At 43.0% G+C, this 25,206-nt stretch overlaps 3 protein-coding genes across 7 annotated transcripts in view; 1 reads left to right on the forward strand and 2 right to left on the reverse strand.

Moving 5' to 3' along the window:
- Nucleotides 1-2,600, reverse strand: part of fah (fumarylacetoacetate hydrolase (fumarylacetoacetase)) — a 13,572-nt gene extending 10,972 nt beyond the window's left edge. The window contains exons 1-4 of the mRNA XM_080539438.1: nucleotides 2,440-2,600; nucleotides 2,088-2,198; nucleotides 1,101-1,222; nucleotides 273-322 (exon numbers count right to left, since the gene is read on the reverse strand). Of these exons, the coding sequence (XP_080395564.1) occupies nucleotides 273-322; nucleotides 1,101-1,222; nucleotides 2,088-2,198; nucleotides 2,440-2,520 (364 nt within the window). The 5' untranslated portion in view covers nucleotides 2,521-2,600. The remainder of the gene's footprint in view (nucleotides 1-272; nucleotides 323-1,100; nucleotides 1,223-2,087; nucleotides 2,199-2,439) is intronic.
- Nucleotides 2,601-2,916: 316 nt separating this feature from the next.
- Nucleotides 2,917-15,288, reverse strand: zfand6 (zinc finger, AN1-type domain 6). Of its 5 annotated transcripts, none has more exons than XM_080538955.1 (8): nucleotides 15,078-15,288; nucleotides 14,445-14,696; nucleotides 11,123-11,281; nucleotides 10,290-10,407; nucleotides 7,589-7,677; nucleotides 6,548-6,585; nucleotides 5,676-5,798; nucleotides 2,917-3,910 (listed from the first exon to the last, which is right to left on the reverse strand). In XM_080538955.1, exons 3-8 carry the CDS (start codon nucleotides 11,271-11,273, stop codon nucleotides 3,677-3,679), a joined length of 753 nt encoding a protein of 250 aa, XP_080395081.1. In that variant the 5' UTR covers nucleotides 11,274-11,281; nucleotides 14,445-14,696; nucleotides 15,078-15,288; the 3' UTR covers nucleotides 2,917-3,676. The 5 variants fall into 5 exon arrangements, with proteins under 5 accessions (XP_080395081.1, XP_080395079.1, XP_080395080.1 ...); XM_080538953.1 differs by having other exon boundaries at nucleotides 5,670-5,798; XM_080538954.1 differs by lacking the exon at nucleotides 14,445-14,696 and having other exon boundaries at nucleotides 5,670-5,798.
- A 411-nt stretch (nucleotides 15,289-15,699) lies between these two features.
- mthfs (5,10-methenyltetrahydrofolate synthetase (5-formyltetrahydrofolate cyclo-ligase)) lies at nucleotides 15,700-24,378 on the forward strand. The gene is made up of 3 exons (XM_080539070.1): nucleotides 15,700-15,888; nucleotides 16,709-16,973; nucleotides 21,947-24,378. The coding sequence occupies exons 1-3, from the start codon at nucleotides 15,778-15,780 to the stop codon at nucleotides 22,171-22,173; spliced, it is 603 nt and encodes a 200-aa protein (XP_080395196.1). The 5' UTR covers nucleotides 15,700-15,777; the 3' UTR covers nucleotides 22,174-24,378.
- The last annotated feature ends 828 nt before the right edge of the window (nucleotides 24,379-25,206 follow it).

Genomic DNA, 25,206 nt, shown 5'->3' on the forward strand with positions numbered 1-25,206 from the left:
GGTGAGATAGCTTCGCAGGGGCAGGCCTAGTTGTGTCCTAACAACTTCAGAAGGCTTTCCTCTCACGAGATGCAAGATGGGAGAGTAAGATCACCTGAGGTGTAAGCAATATGCTGATGGCTCTCCATCCCATCCAATGGGCTTAGGGGAGCTTCAGTCATAACAGCTGGCAACCCTGAGGTTATTTGGGCTAGGATTTTTGCTTTTGGACTGGGCTATTGTCATCTGTCTGGCTGCAGGCAACTGTTTCTGTCACAGGAGGAAGTGCTCACCGATTTCAGCAGGAAGATGCATCTTGGCTGAACTCTGATGGACAAACGCGCTGAGGACACAGAGGAACATGAAAACAGTGTGACATTCAAGACCTTGTTATACACAATATCAATGAACTGAAGAAAGGGAACAGTGAGAGTATACCATAACCAGAATATTACACAGACCAATAAATACAGAACAATACATTCAGGTCATACCTCTTTTGTGCACCCATAAATGGACTATATTCTCAAATAAACTCAGAACCAGCAACAAATGTGTCTCGTGTCTCGAGTTTACGAGTGTGCGTGACCTGCTGTGTAAAAGAGTTTGTGTATATGTTAAAGTTTATCTATTGTGAATAGACTATGCACAATAGATAAACGTTTACATATACACAAACTCTTTTACACAGCAGGTCACGCACACTCGTAAACTCGAGACACGAGACACATTTGTCTATTGTGCTCAAAAGCAGGCCAGCCAAAACTGGAAATGACAGAATTATCTAAACTACATTTACATTTACATTTTTGGCATTAGCAGACGCCTTATTCCAAAGCGACTAACAATCAATTCATTTGACTAAGCAAGTGAATCATAAATCCACCAGTCGTATCAGGAAGAGTAATCGAACTCAGGCCAGAGGCCATTGGCATTTTTATATATATATATATATATATATATATATAGACACTGGAGAACAGAGAAACAGTACAAGGGGGGCAGTAGAAGTCATAAGGGACACAGTAAAGAGGAAAAGCGGGTGTCTCAGGAGACGCAGTGCTGGGGGGTAGTGGATGTCTCAGGAGGAGCAGAAACTAGAGCAGAAACTAGAAGCCGACCTGCTCCTGAGGCTGACGTCGTCTCTCAGAGTGGTGTGGTTGGCGGCCAGCAGCACCTGCAGACTCCTCCTGGCCTCTCTCCACGCCTCGTACCCCAGGCCCATGAAGGCATTCAGGGTGGGCTAGGACACGGGGAACCCAGGGGGGAGGGCAATTCATTATTGGCCTTGCAACAATTATTATTATTATTATTATGTTGTGTATTGTAATGTTCATTGTTTTTAATTCATTTGTGCCATGCTCGATGTGATTATCTTTGAGATGATTTCTATATCCCGGTGGACAAGCATTCTATTCTTTTCATCTAAACTCTGTGTGAAAGGACCGGAGTGGTAAGAATAGTTCCCACCAACTAACATGCGTTTTCAGAACAGCAGGGATGAAACAAGGAGAGAGGCACACATGGCTCTCACGCTGGACCAGTGCACAGTGTTACCAGATTGGGCGGTTTTCATACTTGTGGCCTGGTTGTAAGTCTATGGTTAATCGGTTTCCTGGCAATATACGTTTTGGGCTGTTTTTTGGTGGATTTGTGGTTTATAGACTGATTGGGCTGGAAATTGTCACTCTGATCTGGAAACACTGCCAGTGCAAGGCCCCATTGACAAGAAAATGTAGTAATTTCCACAAGAAAAGCACTTGGCTTCTTACAGTACAGAACAGAACATACAGTATGCCCCCAAAATACCTATCAGCCCTCCTCTCACCCTATATTCCAGCAAGGCCCCTAAGGTCAGCTGAGACAATCTTCCTAACATTCCAACATCTATTTTTATTGCTTTTATTTTCTTACTTATTCTCCTCTTACTTTCTATGCTTTATGTAAAGCACTTTGAATTGCTTCTGTTGTATGAAATATGCCAAACAAATAAACGTGCCTTGCCCTGTTAAATACAAACGATGTGCATATAGCATTGTATAAGTCAGTGGTGTATTCTGTCCCCCCTAGTGATCAAACAATCATACCAATCAATCAATCATCATTACCTGGTCAAACACATCCTGATGCTGGGATAGCACGGGTCCTTTGAAGAGTGACTTTATCACACTTAAGTCCACTATCTGATCTCCAATAGCCACCCCAATCCTATGCCTGGGCTGTGATATACAAGACATTTCCAAATAATTAGTATGCAATGTATGCAACATGTCCTGATCTTTGGATTACTTCAACAACAGAGATTCGCAAACGCTTATTTACAAAAGAACGCCATGTTTTCATTACCGTTACATTGTGTTCTAAGAAGTTTTATTCGGACCTTCCAGTCTACCGGTATGGAAGGACGAGAAGTTCAATGACCAGGAGAGCACACTCATGCATTATTATCAATATACTTACATTATCCGCTGTCGAAAACACGCCATATGGCAGATTGTGATAAGAGAAGTCTGATTTTTCGTCTACTTTAATGAAAGACATTTTCAAATTGCAGTTATACTCCGGGATACTCTTCAGAGTCAGCAGCAGCGTGAGTAACCTCTTCCAGATGTTCACTGCAGCCATAGGACGAGACACTCCCACTAGAATGACCCGCCGGCCAATCACACAGTCTCTCTTATATCCACCCTTTTTCAAGAATGCTTGAATGTTTTGCCAAAATGACTCAGCAATTTTGTGCACCAGAATTGATTAACCCTTATATTCAGGTTTGGGGAATATTATTCTGCTTGCTGACAATAAAATAAAAAATAACTGGAGTGTTCTTCCCATCAAGTGAATCATGTATTTTGTTAGAAATATTATCAGATTATATTCTCATCTGAAAAATTGGTTCAAATTGACAAATATTTCAAATAGTGAAAAATGTGTTAAAACTTTATTCCAATCAAAGTTGAGACAGTGAATAACCTAAATAACATAAATACAGAACAATAAATTCAGGTCATACCTCTTTTGTGCACCCATAAATGGACTATATTCTCATATAAACTCACCACCAGCAACCTCGTGCATAGTCTATTCACAATCACTCCAGATAAACATGAACATATACACAAACTCTTTTACACAGCAGATCACGCACACTCGTCAATTACTCAATTATACAAAAGGGTGAGGGAGCAAACAAGCAAATGTATGCAAGATTCTGTTTTCCTTTGTTTCTAATAATGTAAAACAAAGTCTGTCATATTTCTCATAATACATTCTGTTATTGAATGAGGCTACATACAATGGAAAGGAAAGGAAATACCTTTGATGGTTTTAACATGCATTTTTATATACTCCAGAAAAGCAGCCCCAACTCAAAGTAATCAAAGCCCTATCAGTAATCACAATCATATATCTTAACTTTTTATAAATCTGTAAATCTTAAAATGTCTCAAACCACAACATTTATAGTTTGCAGTCCAAACTCAGAGTAATCAAAGCCCTATCAGTAAGTAAAATAATATATCTTAACTTATTATAAATTCAGAAATCTTAAAATGTCTCAAACCACAACATTTCAGAGGTCAAATTCTTTTGAATAACGGCAAAGGAAACAAGTCGAGTAAAATAAATCTCCAGAGAAGCGTTTTCTGAGTGGCATGTATGATTTAAGGGTCTTGTAATGAACGGGGTAGATGAGTTGCTCTCATGAACAACGACAAATTAAGGAGTAATGGGGGAAACGAAAACAAAGGCGCAGGCTTTCGGTGAGATTTCCCATCGGATCCATCTCAGATCTTCTGGATCTTTTCTCCGACACAGACGGGGTTCTCCCTCCTGATCTTCTCTGCAGCGTCTGCCTTGTAGTCGAAGGTGCAGTTGTGAATGTCTGAGTATCGGTGCATGCCACAGAACACCTGGCCACATCTGCAGTCGAAGCCTGAGGCAGAGACGGGAGAGATGGGGAGACTTGCCTTTGAACAAACTCATCTAGGACGAGTGCACAGTGATCCTGCTGTGATTGAGTGTGTGTGTCAAATCGTATGTGCCACAGACATCGCATTTACATCAGCCGTAATTGATGTAGTGAAACGCTTTGGTATCTTGCTCCTCGATCAACAAGTCAACAAGAATCAACAATACAATATTATATAGTCATAATACAACAGTGTATTATGACTAGATTATATTGTATTGTTGATTCCTGTTGACTTGTTGATCGAGGAGCAAGATACAAAAGCGTTGAAGCATGCACGACAATAGTAGTGCATAGGGTGTAGTGTAAGTAGCAGCTGTGATGATTGTAATAATAACAATAGTAATACAATACAAATAGGAATAGAATGTGTGTGTGTAATATACATATACTGTATATATATATATATATAGTAATGCACTGATACCACTTTTTTTCAGACCAAGTACAAGTACTTACATTTGGGAACTTGCTGATAGAGTACCGGTACCTTAAGAGTACTTAATAATAGTACCATTATAGTTCTAACAATGACTTCACATCAGCTGTTCTCATTTTCTGACTAACAAATTAAATATGGGACAGGGTCTGTTTTTTTTTCTTCTTCTTCTTTTAGATTAGATTAGATTGAAATGCAGTTTAGCATCTAACTAGAAGTGCAAATAGTGATATAAAACATGGTAGTGATAGGTACAGTATGGCAAGTGATGGCAAGTGTATACTGTACAGGAGAGGACAGTAGTAAGCTATGTACAGTTATGGTAGCTATGTACAGTATGGTCTATAGAGATGCATAAATAGAGGTATATGCAATGTGCAAACATATGGTATGTGCAAAGGTAGTATTTATAAACAGCAGTAGTGCAAAGGCTGTTCTGGAGCCTGCTGGTACGGGACGCTGTACTCCTGTTCCTCTTTCACAGATTATGAAAGTGGAGATTGTAAGCTTTAAATTATGTGTCATACATTGAAATCTGAAAATAGTTGAGGAAGATATGTTTATTTGAGTGCTGGTACACTTCAAACCAAATACCGCAGAAAATCGTTCTTAATCAAAACAGACGCATTTGCTGCCATCGCTTTAATGTTTAGCACATCACAACATGCTGATAGAACATGAACATGCTAAAACACATAACTACACAACTAGATGATCACACAATCCTTGCTTGTCTTAAAACGTAAGTTTGTTTACAAGTCATGTGTATCACTAACACTCACCTGAGTACAAAGCAGGAAGGCAGACGCTACAGTCAATCAAAAACAAGCTGAATTCGCTGACAAAATAAGTATTTAGTGATCCTGAAACTGCTGTTTGTTATATTGAGTGGACTCTTCAAACACATCTTTCTTAATATGAAAAAAAGGGAAAACAATAAAACAAAAATGACGGTTTTGGTCATTGATTTAATGACTTGACGATTCCTGACTTGTTACCTCTTTCACCAGACCCTGTCACACAATTTAGCAGAGCATAGTTTGCAGTCTGCTCTACTTTTGTCATCATCATCACTTATCCTAAAATATCTCCAAACTGCTGACATTGCTCCTCCCCTGCCTACCCGCTACGAGAGGTTACGTTATGGTAAAGTGGTATCGGGAGAGGTTGTATCGGAGTGGTTTTACTGGTATCGGTGCATCTCTACACACACATGCACAATCAATCCATATACATAATCTATTATATATAGTGTGTGTGTGTGTGTGTGTGTCAGTACTGTACCTGTACCTGTGAGGCCCAGTTTCTTGCGACAGGTGAAGCAGCGGCTCTTCTTGGCTTTGGGTTTGTCATCTGAGGACTTGTCCTCCTGACCGTCGACCTGGTCCGAGTCCTCCGACACCGAGACGGAGTCTGTGGGACAGACAGAGCTCAACAACCTGGTCTACCATCAGAGGACGTGGAGGCTACATGTACTGAGTCACTAACCTGGTCTACCATCAGAGGCCATGGAGGTTACATGTACTGAGGCACTAACCTGGTCTACCATCAGAGGTCATGGAGGCTGCATGTACTGAGACACTAACCTGGTCTACCATCAGAGGCCATGGAGGTTACATGTACTGACACACTAACCTGGTCTACCATCAGAGGCCATGGAGGTTACATGTACTGAGAAGGTTTTGCACAGTCACGTTTGTATTGCAAGATTTGCAACTGTTATTTTCTAAAGGGAATACAATGTATGAAAAAAAAGAAGAAAAAAAAAACTAATTCAGGCAGCACGTATCTTAATTATTCATTCCCTAAACCTTTATATGACTAATTTGCTCTTTCCATGAATGTTTTGTTCTCTTTGAAAATAACGGGTGTAGAATGCTTAGTTTAGCAGGGCCTGAGGCTCCCCTCGTTGTCTTATGATAAATCAAAACCACAACAGAACATAACTCTCTCGTGAGCCAGTCGTTTGCCTTTAGGTGAGGTCAGGTGCACACAGGTTGAAATCCTAACTAGAGATCTGCGAGTGTAACTCAACGTTCGGCGCAATTCTCTCTCAACCCCCTGTGTGATCTAGGTGGACGTCAGAGTTACGGACGGAGATCTCAAGTTAGGATTTTCGGCCTCAGTAAACATTCAACTGCAATAAATCTTAAAATACTAACCAGTTCCTTTATGGTTCGTTTCTTGATATTTGTTCTTCCTAAACAAAGTAAACATTTTTTTACTTTGTGTTTTAGTTTTTTTGTTTTTGAGAACTCATATTGTACAGCCTAGACCAGGGCCTTACATGCTGACACGGGAGGACTTTGGCAGTTGTCTTTCCTGTTTTAGTAGGCTAGTGTTTTGGAACTGTGTCCCAATACTCCTAACTCACTTGCTGTTGTTTCCTTGCTTTTTGTTAATGGAATAAGAATGGTTTTCCACCATGTGGCTTGACACCTACCATCCCCTGGGATCCCACTGGCTGAAGAGGGGCAGAGACAACTGGGACAGTCAGCATCACCTCTATGGCAAATGTTCTGTTTCTGTTGCCCCTTTGATTTTGCAGGTCCGAAACAACCAAGCCAAGTGTAAGAAATATGGCCTAAGAACCTCCCCACTCCTTAAGGCTAAGTGGAGTCATCAGCATATTGGGAACACTTAACTGGTCCATCCAGGTCTGCATACTTCAACATGGTCGGGGCCTAGGGGGGGGGTCACACACTCACCCCTCTCTCCCTTTGGCACACGGGGGTCATGGAGGTCTAGCTTCCTCTTGCGTGAACCCGCCTTCAGGGAGGGGCTTCTCCCTGACTTCCTGTCCTGGCTATGAGAGTGAGTCCCTGAGCTACTTGCTGTACTCAACTCCTCCTGCTTGCTACCTCCTGCTGCGGCTGGTGCTGCACTACACACGCCTACGGGAGGACAGAAACACACAGACGGAGCCACTGAAACTGTCATCTGGTGAGAGAGGATTATTGGGGCATGCCCAAGTGAAATCTCTCCACTGGACTTTGGGCTTTTTCTCTCATGCTGATCTCAAAGCAAACAGAGATGTAGCCAATGCTGGAGTGTACCGAGTATGTGTGCTAGCTGAAGGCCGTCTATCGTCGTGTGTTAACATGTCGGTTTGACCCACACAGCCTCACAGGGCTGTTCACAGGATCAGCGGTGGTAGCACGGCAACAGGACCGGCAGGGAAGGTTTGTGCGGAAAGAAAGTACCTTGTAACTCTTCTGTTTTCAGGTCTACTTTAGCCCCTGTGGCGGTCTCCTCTCCTGAATGTGTCGACACAGTCTGGCTGGATGCAACACTGGAAAGAGAAGGAGAGGCTAAAATCAATGCGTGTCAATCATCGGTAGCAACCTCGACTATGTAAACAAAAATTAAATACAGTGCCCGAGTAAGGACCTGGACAGTGGAGCATTTTTTCTTCTTTTGGCCCACTACACACCAAACCTTTAGACAACAATTAATATGAGGTTAAAGTAGAGATTCTCAGCTTTTATTTGATGGCATTTGTGTACACATTGGTTTTACCATCCAGAAATGACAACACTTTTTGTGCATAGTTCAGAGTACCCAAAGGTTTGGCTACTTATACAGGGCACTGTATGCAAGGACTTTATTCAATTCAATTGGTTCCATCTAAACGGTAAATGGACTGCACTCATAAGCGCCTTTATCCAAAGCGCTTTACAACGGCCTCTCATTCACACACACATTCACACACCAATGGCGGCAAGCTACCATGCAAGGCGCCGGCCCGCTCATTGGGAGCAATTTGGGGTTCAGTGTCTTGCCCAAGGACACTTCGACATGTGGCCAGCCGGCGCTCGAACCACCGATCTGCCAACCTTGCGATCATTAGACGGCGGCTCTACCTCCTGCACCACAGCCGCCCCGTCCATCTTTATTCAAACTTTATTCCACTGAACAGAGGGCATTACAATAACACTTGCAGCTGCTGACAGACAAGATAGATTGACAGACAGACAGGCTACATTAACTACAACACTAATGTCATTAAAACACACCGACATCTGACCACACCACAGTCAGTGTCACAGTTTGCAGCACGCTGACAGCTGATTGGCCTGCTGCAGCTCTCCGTAATGGAATTCTCTCCGTGGAATTCTCAGAGTCTCTCCACACTGCGTTCACACAAAGGTCTAAATACTATCAATTCGCACTTTGATTAAAACCTTAATTGATTTTTACCAAGCTTTCGCTTCAAATTAGTTCTGGAGGGTAGAAAAACATCTGTCCCGTTGTCTGGTCCTACTCAGCCTAATCCTTGAAATGAGAAAGCAGATAGAGAGAAGTAACAGGGTGATTTCCAAACGGGCGCAAGCAAGACACGCAAGCCTAATCAGAGGTTCGAGCACGACTTGCGCCTGCGGCCAATTATTAAGAGTGACCATATGGTGCCCAAACACCTCTGTGCTCCACCTGCGCCTGGCTCGCAGAGAGGGTTGTCGTGTTCACAAAATATGGCGGAATGATATTCACGCCTTAATTTTCAAAAGGCTGTGAAGACAGACAGCAGGGGCTCATTATTACCTCTGTTTCATCATGTCCATTATCCCTGGCTCTCTCAAGTGCCTGTCTGTCTGTCTTGTCTCATCATGTCCATTAACCCTGGCTCTCTCAAGTGCCTGTCTGTCTTGTCTCATCATGTCCATTATCCCTGGCTCCCCCGAGAGCCTCCTGTCTGTCTGCCAGATCATGCCCATTATCCTGTCTGTCTGTCTGCCTGCCTGCCTGCCTGCCTGTCTGCCTGCCTGCCTGCCTGTCTGTCTGTCTGTCTGTCTGTCTAGTCTGCCACACACGCTGGAGGAAAGCAGACTTGAAACGTCAAGTGTAATACGTCTCCCACTGAGGCCTCAGGGGATGATGACATCACTCCTGTCAGTTACAGTACACCCCCACTAGGCTAGACTAACAGGAAGACATGTGTCGCAACAGCACTCTAGCTTCCCCCACAGAGCTCTTTCAAAATGTTACACACTTCTGTGAACGCAGTGTTTTGTAACGGTGGGAGGGGGGGGGGGGGGGTGAATCATCTCAGCTGGACGCATCTTTTGACTTCCCCTGTCATGGTACACTGGTGTCTGGTGTTAACTAGGAGGGAACCAGAAGAAGACATAGTAGATGTTGGATAAAGAAGTGGATGATACTGGCGCTGCTCCGGAAGGTTGCCGACCTCATCGTCCAGGTTGACGGCTACTCCGTCTCCCCACCTCCACAACCTGGGGGTCATCCTTGACTCCACCCTCTCCTTCCAATCTCACATCAAGTCCATCACCAAATCCGCCTTCTTCGGACTCTGAAACTTGCTGAAACCCTGGTCCATGCCTTTGTCATCCCCCCGCCTGGACTACTGCAATGGTGTACTGTTCGGGGTACCCAACGAAACCCTGGACAGGCTCCAGTATGTACAAAACTCAGCTGCCAGGGTTCTCACACACACCAAGCCGTGGCAGCACATCACCCCCACCCTCATCCACTGGCTTCCGGTCAAGTCCCGCATCTCATACAAAATCCTCCTCCTCAGCTACAAGTCCCTCCATGCCCGCGCCCTACAGTACAGTTTATCTGACCTCCTCCGCCAACATGCGGTCCTCAGACTCGGGTCTGCTTGCCACCCCCCCGCACTAACCTGCGAAGCTTCTGGGACAGAGCTTTCAGTGTGGCAGCCCCCACCCTCTGGAACTCGCTCCCTGCGGTGATCCGCAACATCCCTACCCTGGACGCCTTTAAAACAGCCCTCAAGCCCACCTGTTTGCCAAGGCCTTCGGCCTCTAGTTTAGTTGTTGTTTTTTGTTTGCCTGACTGTTTGCCTGACTGTTTGTCTGAATCTCTGTAAAGCGACCGTTGGTCCCCTGAAAGGCGCTTTATACATTTAAGTTATTGTTACTGTACCTGCTGTGTCCCGTTGCTGTGTCTGTGTGGGGGCTGGCTGACGGCGCGTCTACGCTCCTGCTCTCAGAGCACTGTGCTAAGAGAGACTCTTCTATGCTGCTGACAGTCGCCGAAGACACTGCAATGACAACAACACACCTCAATCAATACTCAAACCCGTCTCACTCTAGTGTCTCACTCCTGACACACAAGCCTGTGTTCATTTACTAGGCCTGTGTGTCTAGTACGGATGGGCTGTATGCAATTTTTAACACCGTTAAAACCCTTCCCAAAATTTTACCGGGGTATACGGTATTACCATGGGATTAAAAAATCACATTGTAGAGCTTTGAGGGAGCCGGCAATTTCAAATTATGAATTTATGTAGTCGCTGCTATACCGTTCATATAGCAGCGCTCGCCATCTGTTTTTCTAACTCTCCCTTCTGAGAAGCTGTCACGTGACACGCGATTATGATCGCTTCTAAATAGTTAGTCTTTTTAGACCGGCTATTTATTTATTTGACAAATGACATTGCTTACAAAAAGTTCTGTCACCACTTTCATAGCCTCTTCAACCACACAGACAGTGGTGCCAGAAAACACTCTTACAATGTTTATTATATATATGCGCACAAGAAAGTTTTTTATGACGGTATTGAAACGGACAGTGTTGCTATTTTCAAATACCCCGGGGTACCGTATTACCATCCAACCCTAGTGTCTGGACATTTCAGCTAGTTTATAGCATGGGGGTAAAAATCACTGCAGAAAAATCGAACATGATCAGAGCAGAACATTTTAAGTGTCATCGTTGTTGTTGTTGTTGTTGTTGTTGTTGTTGTTGTAGCTCACCTTGCGGACTAGTTCGTTCATTGCTGTTCTCCCTCTGTAGGAAGTCTTTGTAGCACACGGAGCACATGCCATCGTTCTGCGGGTTACCGTAGAAACCACAGCCGGTCGTACAGGGCAGTTGTCCCTGGTTCTGCTTGGTCTCTTGGGCCATATCCCCTCCTGTAGATGATAACCGGTCAAAGTTGAAATGTCAATACGGCTGCTCTCACAGGATTGGCAACCTAGAACATCCTGGTAACCTAATTGGTGAATGGGATGATTTCTGAAATGGAGAATGGAGATGCCCCTCTGTAATTGTAAAGAAAAACACTCCACAACTATCTAGCCAGCTGGCCTCGGCGTCAAGTGACAGAGGGGAAAAAGGTTTGACACATTCTAGAGTTGTACAAGTTGTTCATCACATTCTGGACTCTTTTTGTTGCATCACAATGCTGCTAAATTCTGTGACCACAACAATGTAGTTCTGTTGCATTTTGAGAGACTTCAATCCTTCATGACACCCTGTCATAAATTGGCAAGTGGCTCTTCACAATAAGCACAACTTCTGTTGTAAGGTACACTACCTGAGACAAACATTTAGGCTAGGCTAGATTAATATCAGAAAAAGGAACATAATGAATGACTGTTCCTATCTCTGCCAGCTATGTCTGCCTTCCTCAAGGGTAACAACTTCTCACGCCTGCTTCTCTAGGCCAAACTGCCCTTGTAAGGCATTTAAAACACAGTAGTACAGTATTACAATCACACACACCTCTCCAATACATCACACAGACAGACTCCATCTTGACAGGGGAGATGTTAGAACAGACCTAGGCTATCACAGGTGTCATCAATATATCTGGATATGGGTGGCCTCGACATAACCTTTGCGACCAACTACAATAGGCCTTCTGTAGCGAGTCGTCGCCTGTCCCCTGGAAATTGCAGACACCATGAAAACACCCCCAAGAGAAATGAAAACTGAGTTGGCTGACAATGTGGAGTAAGCTAGTCCTCCTGGGATAATACTGATCTGTGTGGTGATGTAATACTGGAGGAGGACATCTGGCGTTGAGTTTAGAGCCATTTTCTCCATGGGAGATGAGGCAGGAAGGGCTGTACTGGACTGTAATGGGGTGCTCATTGAGAAAGCAATAGAAATCCTAACAAGCTTTGGAGTGTGGAAGTGTTAGCGTCATTAGCCCTATTCGCACGGGACTGGTATTATCTGGGGGCCTAATTTAGAAATTACCCCCCCCACGTCTGTGTTTTGTGTGGCGCATTCGTACGGAATAAGCGAAGTCTGTGTTTTACTCAGATTTACTGACAATACGATGGATACGATGTCATGGCTCTGTGTAACAAGAAGAAGAACACGCATTGGTTAGTTCTCGAACACGAGGCAGAGAACAAAATTACTGACATGCTGATTCGCACGCGACTAATATTATCACAGCACCTGTGCGAAATATGGTAGGTAATTTGCGGTGGAATTTTTACATTACAAATCATAAACATAAACAATTTGTATGCGATTAAGAACACAGACGACCCCTATAATTACTACAAATTACCAGAGGTCCCCAGATAATACTAGTCCTAATACTAGTCCCGTCCCGTGCCTATAGGGCTTTAGTCAGCTCTGCCACATCTATGTGTAAATACTATCAACAGTAACTGATACCATCACAAACCTATTGAGGGAGGGCTGTTATAATACAGTTACGATAGGTGAGTAACCGCCAACAATAATAAATACTTTACAGAAAGGCGCAGCACAACACGTTCCATCAGGTCTAGTCAAGAGACTTTGGCCTACAACAAGCAGTGGTTTCAGATCTGTCAAACAGCCATGTTACAAGTCAAGAGACCTGTGACAGCATACAAGGAGCCTATCTAGAGGGCGTAAAGGGCACTGGGGCGGCTAAGGAGAGTGGATAAGGGGAGGCTTGTGGACACGTGTTTGATACCATTTCTCATTCCATTACCATGCATTACAATGAGCCTGTCCCCTGAGATCTACCTCCATCAGCCTCCCCTGAGATCTACCTCCATCAGCCTCCCCTGAGATCTACCTCCACCAGCCTCCCCTTGAGATCTACCTCCACCAGCCTCCACTGGTGTTTTACCTCCACTGGAGTGGGTGTACAAATGAGAAATCAACAACTAATTCCAGGCTAGGCTACACCTGCCACAGTAACAGGGTTGTTTGGCTGTAAGAGAGAGAGAGAGAGAGAGAGAGAGAGAGAGAGAGAGAGAGAGAGAGAGAGAGAGAGAGAGAGAGAGAGAGAGAGAGAGAGAGAGAGAGAGAGAGATTGAGAGAGAGAGAGAGAGAGAGAGAGAGAGAGAGATTGAGAGAGAGAGATTCTAATCCACTGTTAATCTGATGGAAAGTCTCTAATCTGAGTGGAAGGCCTGTATTTGATACCCTGCAGAGGGACTGGAATTGGAAGACCATTAATGTCACAATCACATTGCATCACTGAAGGTAGCAGACAATGTTGGGTGAACAAACTGTCTTTCCTACACCTATTTTTATTGTCCATTGTATGTGCCATATTTGAATATACAAGCAATTCCTATTACTTAAATAAAAAAAATAAAAATACTGTAGGTTTATTGGGCAAACAGACACTACGATTTCTTCATTCTTTAAGAACACTAGCTGTGGAACAGGATTACCCAGCTGATCACTGTAGAAGCTACCAGCTCATTAGAGTAACCTTATTCTTTATTGTTGGCTGTGTCTGAGAATGATTGATTGCCTTGCCTTGCCTCACACACAATTAATGAAGTTGGGTTACTACTGGTTGTATCTGGGTTGGGAATAAACAGATATGGACACTACTACATGGATACTCTTAACAAAGTCTGCTGAAACAAAGTGAATTGACTTGCAATGATTGGTACCGCATGATTTGCCAGCCAGACACATTACATAAAAAAGTTTAACAGGCCTAAAAAGCTTGCACACAAAGTTGTTCAGCAAATATGCAACTAGAATCAGACAAGAAAAAGAATACCCTCTCTCTGTCAGCCATATTAACCCTTACCCCACTCCACGGGCACTGTTGTATACTGTACCTTGTGGTATTAGTGCCATATCAATTAATCAATTGGATTTACACCAGTAACCAAACAAAACTGTGTCATACAATATCCTAAATTAACAGTCGACATCCATTAATGTCCTGTTAACAGTGTCCCTTTTGTTCTGGGTGAGTGTGCATCATTGTAACTGGTAACTTATAAGCAGCTAAGACAATTGCGCCTGACGTCTAGCATTCAGCAGACAATAAGTCAAATCGTTACACGGTAATATGTAACTTTGCATTCGACCAACCTCAACGATCGTCCCAGAATGTCAAACCTCTCTACTCCTCTGCGTCTCCGCGTCTGGACCGACAGATCACATCCGACATGATCAGCACAGGGATCCACTATGTCATAAACGACTCCACATACTCTACTGTCATTGGCTGGTTTGTTCAGTTAGCCACGCCCATGTCGAAATCATCATTGGACATGTTACACGTCAATCACCACCGACCAGCCTTTTAAACACAGCTGGTTGGGGGAAGGGGAACGTCCAGTACTTTTGACAGTAGATAGAAACAAAAAAAGAATATTGGAATGGAAAAACCAAGAAGCAAAAGTTACATGAAATGCATAAGGCATAAGCGTGAGCCTATAACGTTATGCTGCATTACATCTGCATTAGCCACTCTGACTCTCTCTCTGGCTGGTGACCCACTCGTGTAGCTAATAGCATTATTAGCAGCCAACCATGAAAGTAGTAGGTATTACAACCAGAGATGACAGCTGATTAAATTATTGACGTTATAAATAAACAAAACAACAATAAAGATTCAGTTTTGGCTTGCTAACTAGCTAACTTAACGTAGCTAAGTAAAATTAAAAAAGTATCTGTCGCAAAGCTATCTTATCTACCTAGGTTAGGCTATATACGGCTTACCTTCCCTCCCGGGTCTCCCTGCCTGACGCCTGGGTACGTTTCAGCCCGTGTCAAAACGAGTCCCTTCGCGATAACTTTCTGTTAGTTTGAGTAAAAAGCGACGGTAAAAAAACACAAAAACGCCCCAAACAATATCAGACAAACGCCGTTGTAGGCTAGCTAATAACTTCACAACTTTCCGGGGTGTTCGGTGTTTTCTCTCTCTCGCCCTTTCCTAATCCCTCCCTGCCCCCACCCAGAAACTGCCTGTTTAGTACTTTTTTGTCATCATCCAACCCTAACCTTGGCGCTGACGTCACAGTCACCCTGACACATGGGGTGGCGTTCGTAAATTCGCTCTGGAAATCTGATCAGCACTCACGGAATGCCTCTTGTCCAATCAAATCACTCGGTCGCTCTATGACGTTGAACCTAGTGTGCGCTCCGGCGCTCTCAGAGCAAATCTACGAACGGCAGCCATGGTTCGGCTAGCTGTCAAGCGTGGATTTGGAGATCTAAGCTTTGTATTTAAGTATGGAGGATAATGCTAACTGTTGAATTAATTATTAACTTCTACATCGATTGCCTGGCTAAGCGGAGTCCAATCCAAATGTCCAAACTGCTCATTCCAAGGCCAGCCTAACGTGCTGCCTGCCTTGAACAACACTTACATTAGAACATTTTTATCTTTTGGAAAGACACGAGTTTTCCATCAGACAGCATGGCCGCACTACGTGCAGCTAAGCAAGCTCTGAGGAGGGAAATAAAGAAACGAGTTGCGGGGTTGGACGATCAGGAGAAACTTCGCCAGTCTCGAGTTATTTCGCAAAAGGTAATAACGCGATTTTAAAACGTTAACTTCGAAACATGAGCATAATCGAGCGTGCACATGTCTTCACAAACGCAGGAGCTGTTGCGTGGTGGACAATAAAAACAACAAAATATGATCTTTGTGATCATGCATATCCACGCAATATTTCTTGACCTACATACTGATATTGACCTATATTCTATCATAGAATTTCTATGCATATGTATTGTCAGCGTAATCAGGTTTTGTATGACGAATTCTGGAATAAATCTGTTATCTTCCAATGATACATTTGCATTCGTTAGCAAATTTCACCAGCAGACAGAAAGATCTGACGGATTTTTAGACCAATACATTTTTATCAAATTCACTTATGGTGTCTCAAGCGTTGAACTCAAGCTGGTGACGTCGCCTCCTAGCGGTAAAGTGCCACCAGTGCAGCACTCAAATACAGTTAGCATCCGAGATGTTTCACTGGGAGCCTCCTCTCTAGAACATATTAGACCTCACTGTCTTTAGACTGTGAATACAGTTTCACAACCCTTTGCTGATATGCTAGCTATAGTTTTAACACTATTTAATACTTACTGTACGCAATACAATAATACAATCCAGCAATTATATCTTATATTTTGTTGTTATATTCTATGTCTTGTTATGTACTCAATGGAGCCCCCGAGCGAAAGTATCTCATACGATTGTAATTGGGACAAATAAACATCTTAATCTTAACAATCAACAACCGTCTTGTCGATTGGGAAACGGACATTGTTGCATGACAATCTGCAGTAACCTGTCAGAGCCCTTAACTCCAATTAAATTCTATTTTCTCTTGGTTTAGCTGTTCAAACACCCCATGTATGCAAACTGTAAGCGCATCGCAGTGTTCCTCAGCATGCACGACGAGGTCCGCACAGAGGAGATCATTGAGGACGTGTTTAAGCAGGGTAAAACCTGCTTCATCCCCAAGTACCAGACCAGCAGCAGCCATATGGACATGCTGAGGCTGACCAGCATGCAGGACATGGAGTCTCTCCCCCTGACTTCCTGGAACATCAAACAGCCTGCCGATGATGACAACACCAGGGAGGAGGCCCTGGCTACAGGTTAGTCAGAAAGAATTACACACCTACACACACACCTACACACACACCTACACACACACACACACACACACACACACACACACACACACACACACACACACACACACACACACACACACACACACACACACACACACACACACACACACACACACCACGTAAATAGGTTGTCCCATGGAGATAAAAATCTATACGACAAGGAAACACAATATGGTATAGAGTGTCTAGCACCACTGTACTTTTCTGATCTACATTGGTGACCGTTACCTAAATCCTGTAATACTAGTGAGTCTTCTTACCCACATTTTCACTGATTATGAACTGTTTGGACGCAAACTTCTAGTAGGCAGGCATCGTTAATATTTACTACACCAAGCAAAGTAAGCCTCTTTAGGCTACAGGGAGGCTCCCTTACGTTTAGATTAGTTTGCACCTGTTTTTTAATAGTGAGTAAAACACTAAAAACAAAGTCAAAACTTTAAATACTTTGTAAATCTGGCATCTTCAATGTGTCACCCCAAATTACACCATTCCAGCAACTGAACCTGGTGAGAAACTCACCAGTAGATGGCGCTGTTGTGTTACCATCAATAGCACAGTTGGTAACATTCATGTGTTACATCAAATTATTGTTATCACCTCCAATTATTTTATGTGATAAGAAAATATCAGTATCTATAAAGCTCATTAACATTTTAATCTCTTTAATTCTTTTTTCGGAAGGGGAATGTCAACCTCACTTATTAAAACTGTGTGAGCCTAGATAAAAATAAGTGAATAGGAAATTAAATACCAATGCCTGGTTCAGATATTACTTCATGGTGCACTGCCTGAGTTAATTGTAGTTTTGAATGTCATGTTGACAAACGGAATCAAGTCCTAAATATGCTCCACTTGGCCAATGTAAAGGAAAGGACGGGCTTCAGAAAGTATTGAACATCAGAGCATCAGAGCCTTTTCTGACCTTTTACAGTCAATATAATAATATATGCCCTTTAGTTACAAAGGGCATGCCACTTTTATCCAAAGTGACTTACATTGCAGTGAGTGCATACATTTTTCAGTATATATGGTCCCAGCGGGAATCGAACCCACAACCTAATCGTTGTTAGCTCCATGCTCTACCAACTGAGCCACAGTGGACCACAGTTCATTCCTGATGAACGTGAGTCATCTGCCTACATGGATACTCTAATACAGAAGAGAATGTCATGATTGTTGTCAGGGGAAATAGTAGAACGTAACCCAACGTAGGTTGGTGCACCTTAGCGTAGCTGTCTGTGTCAGTCTTCCCTGGTCTTGTTTATAATGTATATATCATGGTTTGTACTTTGTACGAGGCGACCGACAGTAAAGACACCTCTGATGTGACAGCATATCTTAGAGACCATGTTGATGATCATTATACCATTCCACCAATTTTATTTTACATTTAGCAGACGCTTTTATCCAAAGTGACTTGCAAGTACATTTGTCTGAAGTAAGAATCATCTATACATCAGTCATCATAAGAAAATATAAAGGGCATATCCAGTAAGGACAAGGCATGGTGGTGGTTATAAAGGGCATATCCAGTAAGGACAAGGCATGGTGGTGGTTATAAAGGGTATATCCAGTAAGGACAAGGCATGGTGGTGGTTATAAAGGGGATATCCAGTAAGGACAAGGCATGGTGGTGGTTATAAAGGGGATATCCAGTAAGGACAGGGCATGGTGGTGGTTATAAAGGGGATATCCAGTAAGGACAAGGCATGGTGGTGGTTATAAAGGGTATATCCAGTAAGGACAAGGCATGGTGGTGGTTATAAAGGGGATATCCAGTAAGGACAAGGCATGGTGGTGGTTATAAAGGGGATATCCAGTAAGGACCAGGCATGGTGGTGGTTATAAAGGGGATATCCAGTAAGGACAAGGCATGGTGGTGGTTATAAAGGGGATATCCAGTAAGGACAAGGCATGGTGGTGGTTATAAAGGGGATATCCAGTAAGGACAAGGCATGGTGGTGGTTATAAAGGGGATATCCAGTAAGGACAGGGCATGGTGGTGGTTATAAATGGGATATCCAGTAAGGACAAGGCATGGTGGTGGTTATAAAGGGGATATCCAGTAAGGACAGGCCATGGTGGTGGTTATAAAGGGGATATCCAGTAAGGACAGGCCATGGTGGTGGTAATAAATGGGATATCCAGTAAGGACAAGGCATGGTGGTGGTTATAAAGGGGATATCCAGTAAGGACAAGGCATGGTGGTGGTTATAAAGGGGATATCCAGTTAGGACAGGACATGGCGGGGGTAAGGGAACACAGGACTAGGCTCAGAGATACTCCATAACACTTCTGTTTCATGTCTTCTTCTGTTAATTTTTAAGCTTTGTCAAGAAACCTTGGACCCATGTGGCATTCTTTTCATGTGGTCTCCCACTCCCAACAGAAATGTTGCTCATACATTGTAGTGGGAGGACAGACAGAATGTACAGGAGATATAATGTCAAGAGGTGCTGTATTGAGAGAGGGGGGAGGGGGGGGGAGAGTGAGTGAGAGAAAGGGTGTGTGTGTGTGTTTTTGTTTTGTGTGTGTTTGTGAGAAAGAACATCGCCCTAACACCAGACAGCATCATGGGTGGCGGGGGCGGCTGGATGCTGTGCCGGTCATTGCCTGCTGATGAGGGGTAAACAAGAAGAAACATCCTTTAGTCTGGCAGCATTCATTCTTTAAGGTTAACAGCGTGTGTCTGCAGTCTGACTGTGAGTGAAGACATCCATTAGATCGCGTCTGCTTAGTGGCGTCAACAATGGTGTCAAAGTGAAGCTAGCTTCTCCTGCAGACGTGTACCACAACTTTCTAGTCCTCACAATCTGTAGGAGTAACATTGGTTGTTATTGTCATTGTTCATTCAATTGTTATTGAGAGCACATTTAGTACAGCCTGTTGTTACAGAGAAAGTGAACATTGAAATGGTTATCTCTTGCTCTAAAACGGTTGGAGTGCTCAGCATGTTAAAATATGTACGTTAACATCTGTACGTAACCTTAAACGCGTGAATACTCTTATGATCTGCTGTCTGAAAGGCGTATGATTTAACGGCTGTGAACCCCAATATGTATTTAGTGGCTCTGAGTCCTGAGCCTGCGATGCAAGGTGACTGCTGATTTCCTTGGCTGCACATTGGTTCTTTCTTACCCAACTGTACAGTAAAGCTGAGGATTTCCTCTCTGAAATTAAAAAACAGAAAACTGGACGGCTGGGATGGAGCAGTGTGCGTGTGTGTGCCAGCATGCGTGTGTACTTTTACCTGCCAGGACAGCCCACCTGCTGGGTGTCTAAATCACATCTTCAAAGCTTTTTCCTCTTCGTTAGACACTTAGATTGGAGGACTGGAGAGCACAGCGGAGCCAGGAGGGGGTACCATTGTAGGACTGCACGATGTGTGTGCATAGAAGGCTGATCTAAGAATCAGATTAAAGACTGGATAATAGATAGACAATGGAAATGTCTGAACAGAAAAACTACGGAGTGGAGATCAACTTGACTGAGTAATACGGTAATAGTTACATTGTAAAGGAGCATAAATAGTATGGAAGCTTACCTCTATGAATGAATGAATGAATGAATGAATGGTCTTTATTGTCATTGCTATAGTACAGGTACCAAACAACGAAATTTAGGAGGGGTGGCTCCCCTGGTGTTAGGAAAGAAGAAAAAAAACTTTAAAAAAAACACAAGAAGGGAAGGAGCTGGTTTACATAAATAAAGGCTATGTACACTATCCACTATACTATACTGTACAGATAGACGACTAGGGTTGTCATATATACCCATATCTTCATCAGCGATGCATAGCGTTTGATCTACAGAATGCTTTTGGAAGCTGTATTCACATGCCCACACGTTCCTAAGGACATTCCTGAACGATTTTTGAGGTAAAAAAATTAATAATAAAGTGAAGTCTCTTTATGACCAGATTAGTCATGTGAACATCTGGCTGGATGCATGTATATCAGGCAGTGCATCAATAAGGAATGAGTTAATGTAATAAACCAATCTGGAGATCTGGGAAGCCACTACCTGCTGTTGTTGTTTTGAGGAAGGTATACGTAATGGCCCTGCCTGATCTCCATGAATGATGAATAAATGTCACAGGCGTGTTTATGAGAGAACAGGAGGAGATACATAATTAGGGTTTATAGCTACCGGTAAACACAGGAGGACGGAGTGGGATGCTCGACTTGTCACTACAGACTTGATTTCAGATTTTCGAAAGTAAGACATGTTGTCTGTTATTTGAACTACAAGCAGCAGCACCTGGATAAAACGGCATACAATGAATTCTGCTGGGCATGATTTGGCCTAAGGATGGCTGCTGCACACACAGTTTCTATTGACAGTATCATTATTTCATTATAATATTAATAAACGGGGACTGACTTAGAGCCTGTCCACGAAAACTTCTGAAAACAAAGAAAGTGGAACTTGTTTTGTCTGGAATTATGAAGAATTGATGATGGTCTGTGGTGGAGGCTATAGAATATGATTGCAATGGATATTTTCTTTCCCCAAAACCTGAAATTGGGACTGAAATTGGAAATGAAAGTTTTAGTTATGGCATCAATAATTGAAGTTCACAGATATGAGTCAGTTGTAATAGAGAATAATACCATTTGTATCCACACTTGACTTCTTCTCTTCTGTAGGCAGCATGGTTTGTACTTAAACCCGTACTTGAACCAACCTTTGTTTTAATATGCTTACTGTTGAATATCACCTAGTAGCCTAGTTCAAGTGTTTTCAGTAACTACATCAATGTACCTCACTTCAGTGTGGTATTCTTATTGTCATGAGGTTATATCAGTACTCAAAAATGTACAAAACAATATTTATAGCCACTGCTCAGTTTTAAGTCGGTGGCAGTGAACCCACCATTTTGTTCTGGATTGATGAACCACTTCTCTGAATTTCCTTTTCCTCCCACCCAGGAGGTCTGGACCTGATCCTGATGCCTGGCCTGGGGTTCGACAGGGGTGGGAACCGCCTGGGCCGCGGGAAGGGCTTCTACGACACCTACCTGGAGCGCTGCATGAAACACGCACGGGGGAAACCCTACACCATCGCTATGGCCTTCAAAGAACAGCTGTGTCAGGACATACCTGTGGATGACAATGATGTCCTCATAGACGAGATCCTCTATGAGGACCTGAACTAGTCCACCAGATGATGGTGTGGCAGGTCATACCTTACCCTCCCTGGATGTCTGGTAGTCTCTAGATGGTCATGCTTGAAAGGACAAACGTGAGCTGTAGAGCTAGTATAGGGTTAGAAGAAACTGCTGAGAATCTCCAGAGAAAATCTGCAGTTTGTACGTTCATCCTTTCTAGCATGGCCAGATAGTCTATACCAGGGGTCGGCAATAGGCGGCCCGTGGGCCATTGCTGGCCCGTCACCAATAATATTTGGCCCAGCAGATTATTTTGAGAATCCACTTATTTTAAAATTTTTTTTTTTTTTTTTTTTTTTTTACAATATCGGACCGACAGTCCAACACCGCGCCTATAATGTCCGAATAGAGAATCTACCTCCACCTGAATAATGCGTATTGTACTTGTATCCATGTTGAGAGTGAATGACACAGGGACAGACAATCAGGAAGCGGGGTGCACCGAAGCGCACTGACGCTGAACCCCTCATAGTGAATCATAAGTAGGTGGACAAGGCGTGGTGCTGAAATAGCCAACATGCGGTGTGTGGTTTGAAAAAAATAACATCAGCTCATTAAATCATTCAAACGTAATGTTTACGTATGTGACTGCAACACACATATGAACAGTAACAATGCAAATTCTGTTTAATTTTGTGAAAAACATTGACAACAAAATCGGCGCAAAGTGGTGGTAGGCCTATGCTCCTGAAACGACAGAGCAAACGCGCTATTAGGGATAATAAGTACAATGAGCCATTCATTCAAAATATACAAAATACAATTAGGTTATTAAATACAATAACGACAGGCTTGGTACTCACTTAATGTGAAAAGTGGCATCTCCCATCGGTCACTATTTGCTTGATATCTGGTGATATTGACGTCACTTTAATCCGCAGGCAGTTTATTTTTATTTTTATGCATCAATCGATTCCTCTCGTGCGTCTTTATCACATTCATTGACGAAAAGGACGACTTGTATAGAAAGGGAACATCGTGAGCACGGAAGATGTGAGTCTCACAACGGCTCTGCATTGATGAAACCAGGTAGGATGAACGTATAGTTCGCTGTCCATTCCTCTTTAAATGCCCTGTTTCCACCGTCAACTTTCCTCTTTAGACCTTTGGAGAGTGACATGATGTTTCTCTTGCTAGCAGGTTAACTGTTTAGCTAACTTCACCCGGCACGCAAACAACCAATCCAATAATAAATAATGTGACCTTGTCTGGGAGGAGGGGGGAATAATTCAGAATAAAACGATGTTAAATAATTATTAGAATAAGTTAGGCTGCGATACATCGTCAGTCCACATATTTATTATTCAAAACTATGGAAAAGGGTGAAACTACGTTTCAACGTTGTTGAGAATCACAACACAAACTTGCTAGTCAAGCCTAATACTGCAACGTAATGGATTGGACTGCTACCTAGTTAACTAGAACACTACTTTACATTGTTAGCAGGCTCACAAAACAAGCTGTGTTAGTTGACTAGCGATGTGTACATTTTTCGAAAGAAAAGTCAAAGCATTAGAACGTGTCACATTTTTTAACAATCAATTACTTAAATTAGCCTTTGATTATGTTCTGGCCCGCCATCTAGTGGCTCAAAAAAATTTTGGCCCGAGGCCAAACCTAATTGCCGACCCCTGGTCTATACTGTTACACAAAAACAATTTGTTGCCACTACCCCTAGGTCCTCCGAGTTCATCCTGAAAGAACTGGGTGATACCTGCCTAGCTATCTGCACAAGGTCACACGCTTTGCTCATGTAATTGGGTAGGTGAATATGGAGGAAACTCAACTGTATCGATATAGTAGACTACTATGTGCAACACCTTTTCCAAGGTTTTAGGATTAGGTCTGAGGGACCAGTGTGGGCTTGGGACCCCGAAGGAAAAGAGTGCCTTTTTTAAACGTCTTAATGATCGTCATGACCAAATCTAGATTCTTAGCTTGAATCGGTGTGGATTGAGTTATAACACGTGTGATGAGTTCCCTTCCTTCATATGAGCCGATGTTGTGGTTTCTGTACGTTTACATTTCAGTGTTCCTTGCGATACCAATTATCAAATAATTGCGATTCGCAAGTATCAAAATCTTAATGGTCTTAATGAAAGGCATTAAGAGCCTCAGTATCTCAGGAGTGCTATTTGTTCAGTGTTAATCTTGACATGCGTAATTTAAAATAATAAAACCTTTTGAAATCTGCCTGAAAGCTTGTTAATTGCTGTGCTTGTAACTTGTAAGGTGATCCGTGCTATCTGCGTCTTACTCTTGCTCTTTCCACAATAAAGTATTAGACTTTTTGATTAAAGTAACCAAATAAATTGAATACTATTATTTGTTTGAGGTGCTGGGCTGGAACATCTTTCCTGGTGGGGATGCCCCCGGAACACCCTACTGTGTGTGTGTGTGTGTGTGTGTGTGTGTGTGTGTGTGTGTGTGCGTGCGTGCGTGCGTGCGTGCGTGCGTGCGTGCGTGCGTGCGTGCGTGCGTGCGTGCGTGCGTGCGTGCGTGCGTGCGTGTTGTGCGAGTGTGTGTGTAAGTATGTGTGTGAATACCCAGCAGTTGGTATATTACCAAATCTGGGGCGTTGTAGAACAGTCCGTCACCAGCACACACATGCTGTGTATCTCACACACTCTGTCTCTGCCAGCTTTCTAATGACATGGATCAGGAACACCAATGTAGGACAGCAGCCCTATTTAGTTTTTAATTTAACTTTTATTTAACCAGGAGGTCCCTTGAGATTAAGATCTCTTTGTCGAGGGAGATCAGCACACCAGTACAGATACAAGTTACAAAATTGGTGAATAAAACAATAAATAACAGATATAAAAAAACATTTTAGGAGTAGCAATTGCACATTTCAGTTTTTTACCATTTCCAATCAGAGCTTTGAACTCTCTCAAGGAGACGAGATTATAACATTTTAGTGTGTCATTTTTGTGTGGAGGTTATTCCATGACCAGGGCGGGAAATAGCTGTCTATCTTTGTAAATAAAGATATATGAGTGATGCTGTCTCCTTAGGCTT

Source organism: Nansenia antarctica, assembly GCF_963989245.1.
Source record: "Nansenia antarctica genome assembly, chromosome: 9".
NCBI classification, from domain to species: domain Eukaryota; kingdom Metazoa; phylum Chordata; class Actinopteri; order Argentiniformes; family Microstomatidae; genus Nansenia; species Nansenia antarctica.

Bases quoted from the DNA above. Each gene is read 5' to 3' on its own strand.
- zfand6 (XM_080538954.1), bottom strand. From the start codon at position 11,273: ATGGCCCAAGAGACCAAGCAGAACCAGGGACAACTGCCCTGTACGACC. The intron at 7,678-10,289 runs GTACAGTAACAA...TTCTCTTTCCAG, and splicing joins ACAGCAACGGGACACAGCAG to TGTTGCATCCAGCCAGACTG. The intron at 3,911-5,669 runs GTACAGTACTGA...TCTCTGCCTCAG, and splicing joins ACTGGGCCTCACAGGTACAG to GCTTCGACTGCAGATGTGGC.
- mthfs (XM_080539070.1), top strand. From the start codon at position 15,778: ATGGCCGCACTACGTGCAGCTAAGCAAGCTCTGAGGAGGGAAATAAAG. The intron at 15,889-16,708 runs GTAATAACGCGA...CTCTTGGTTTAG, and splicing joins CTCGAGTTATTTCGCAAAAG to CTGTTCAAACACCCCATGTA. The intron at 16,974-21,946 runs GTTAGTCAGAAA...CCTCCCACCCAG, and splicing joins GGAGGAGGCCCTGGCTACAG to GAGGTCTGGACCTGATCCTG.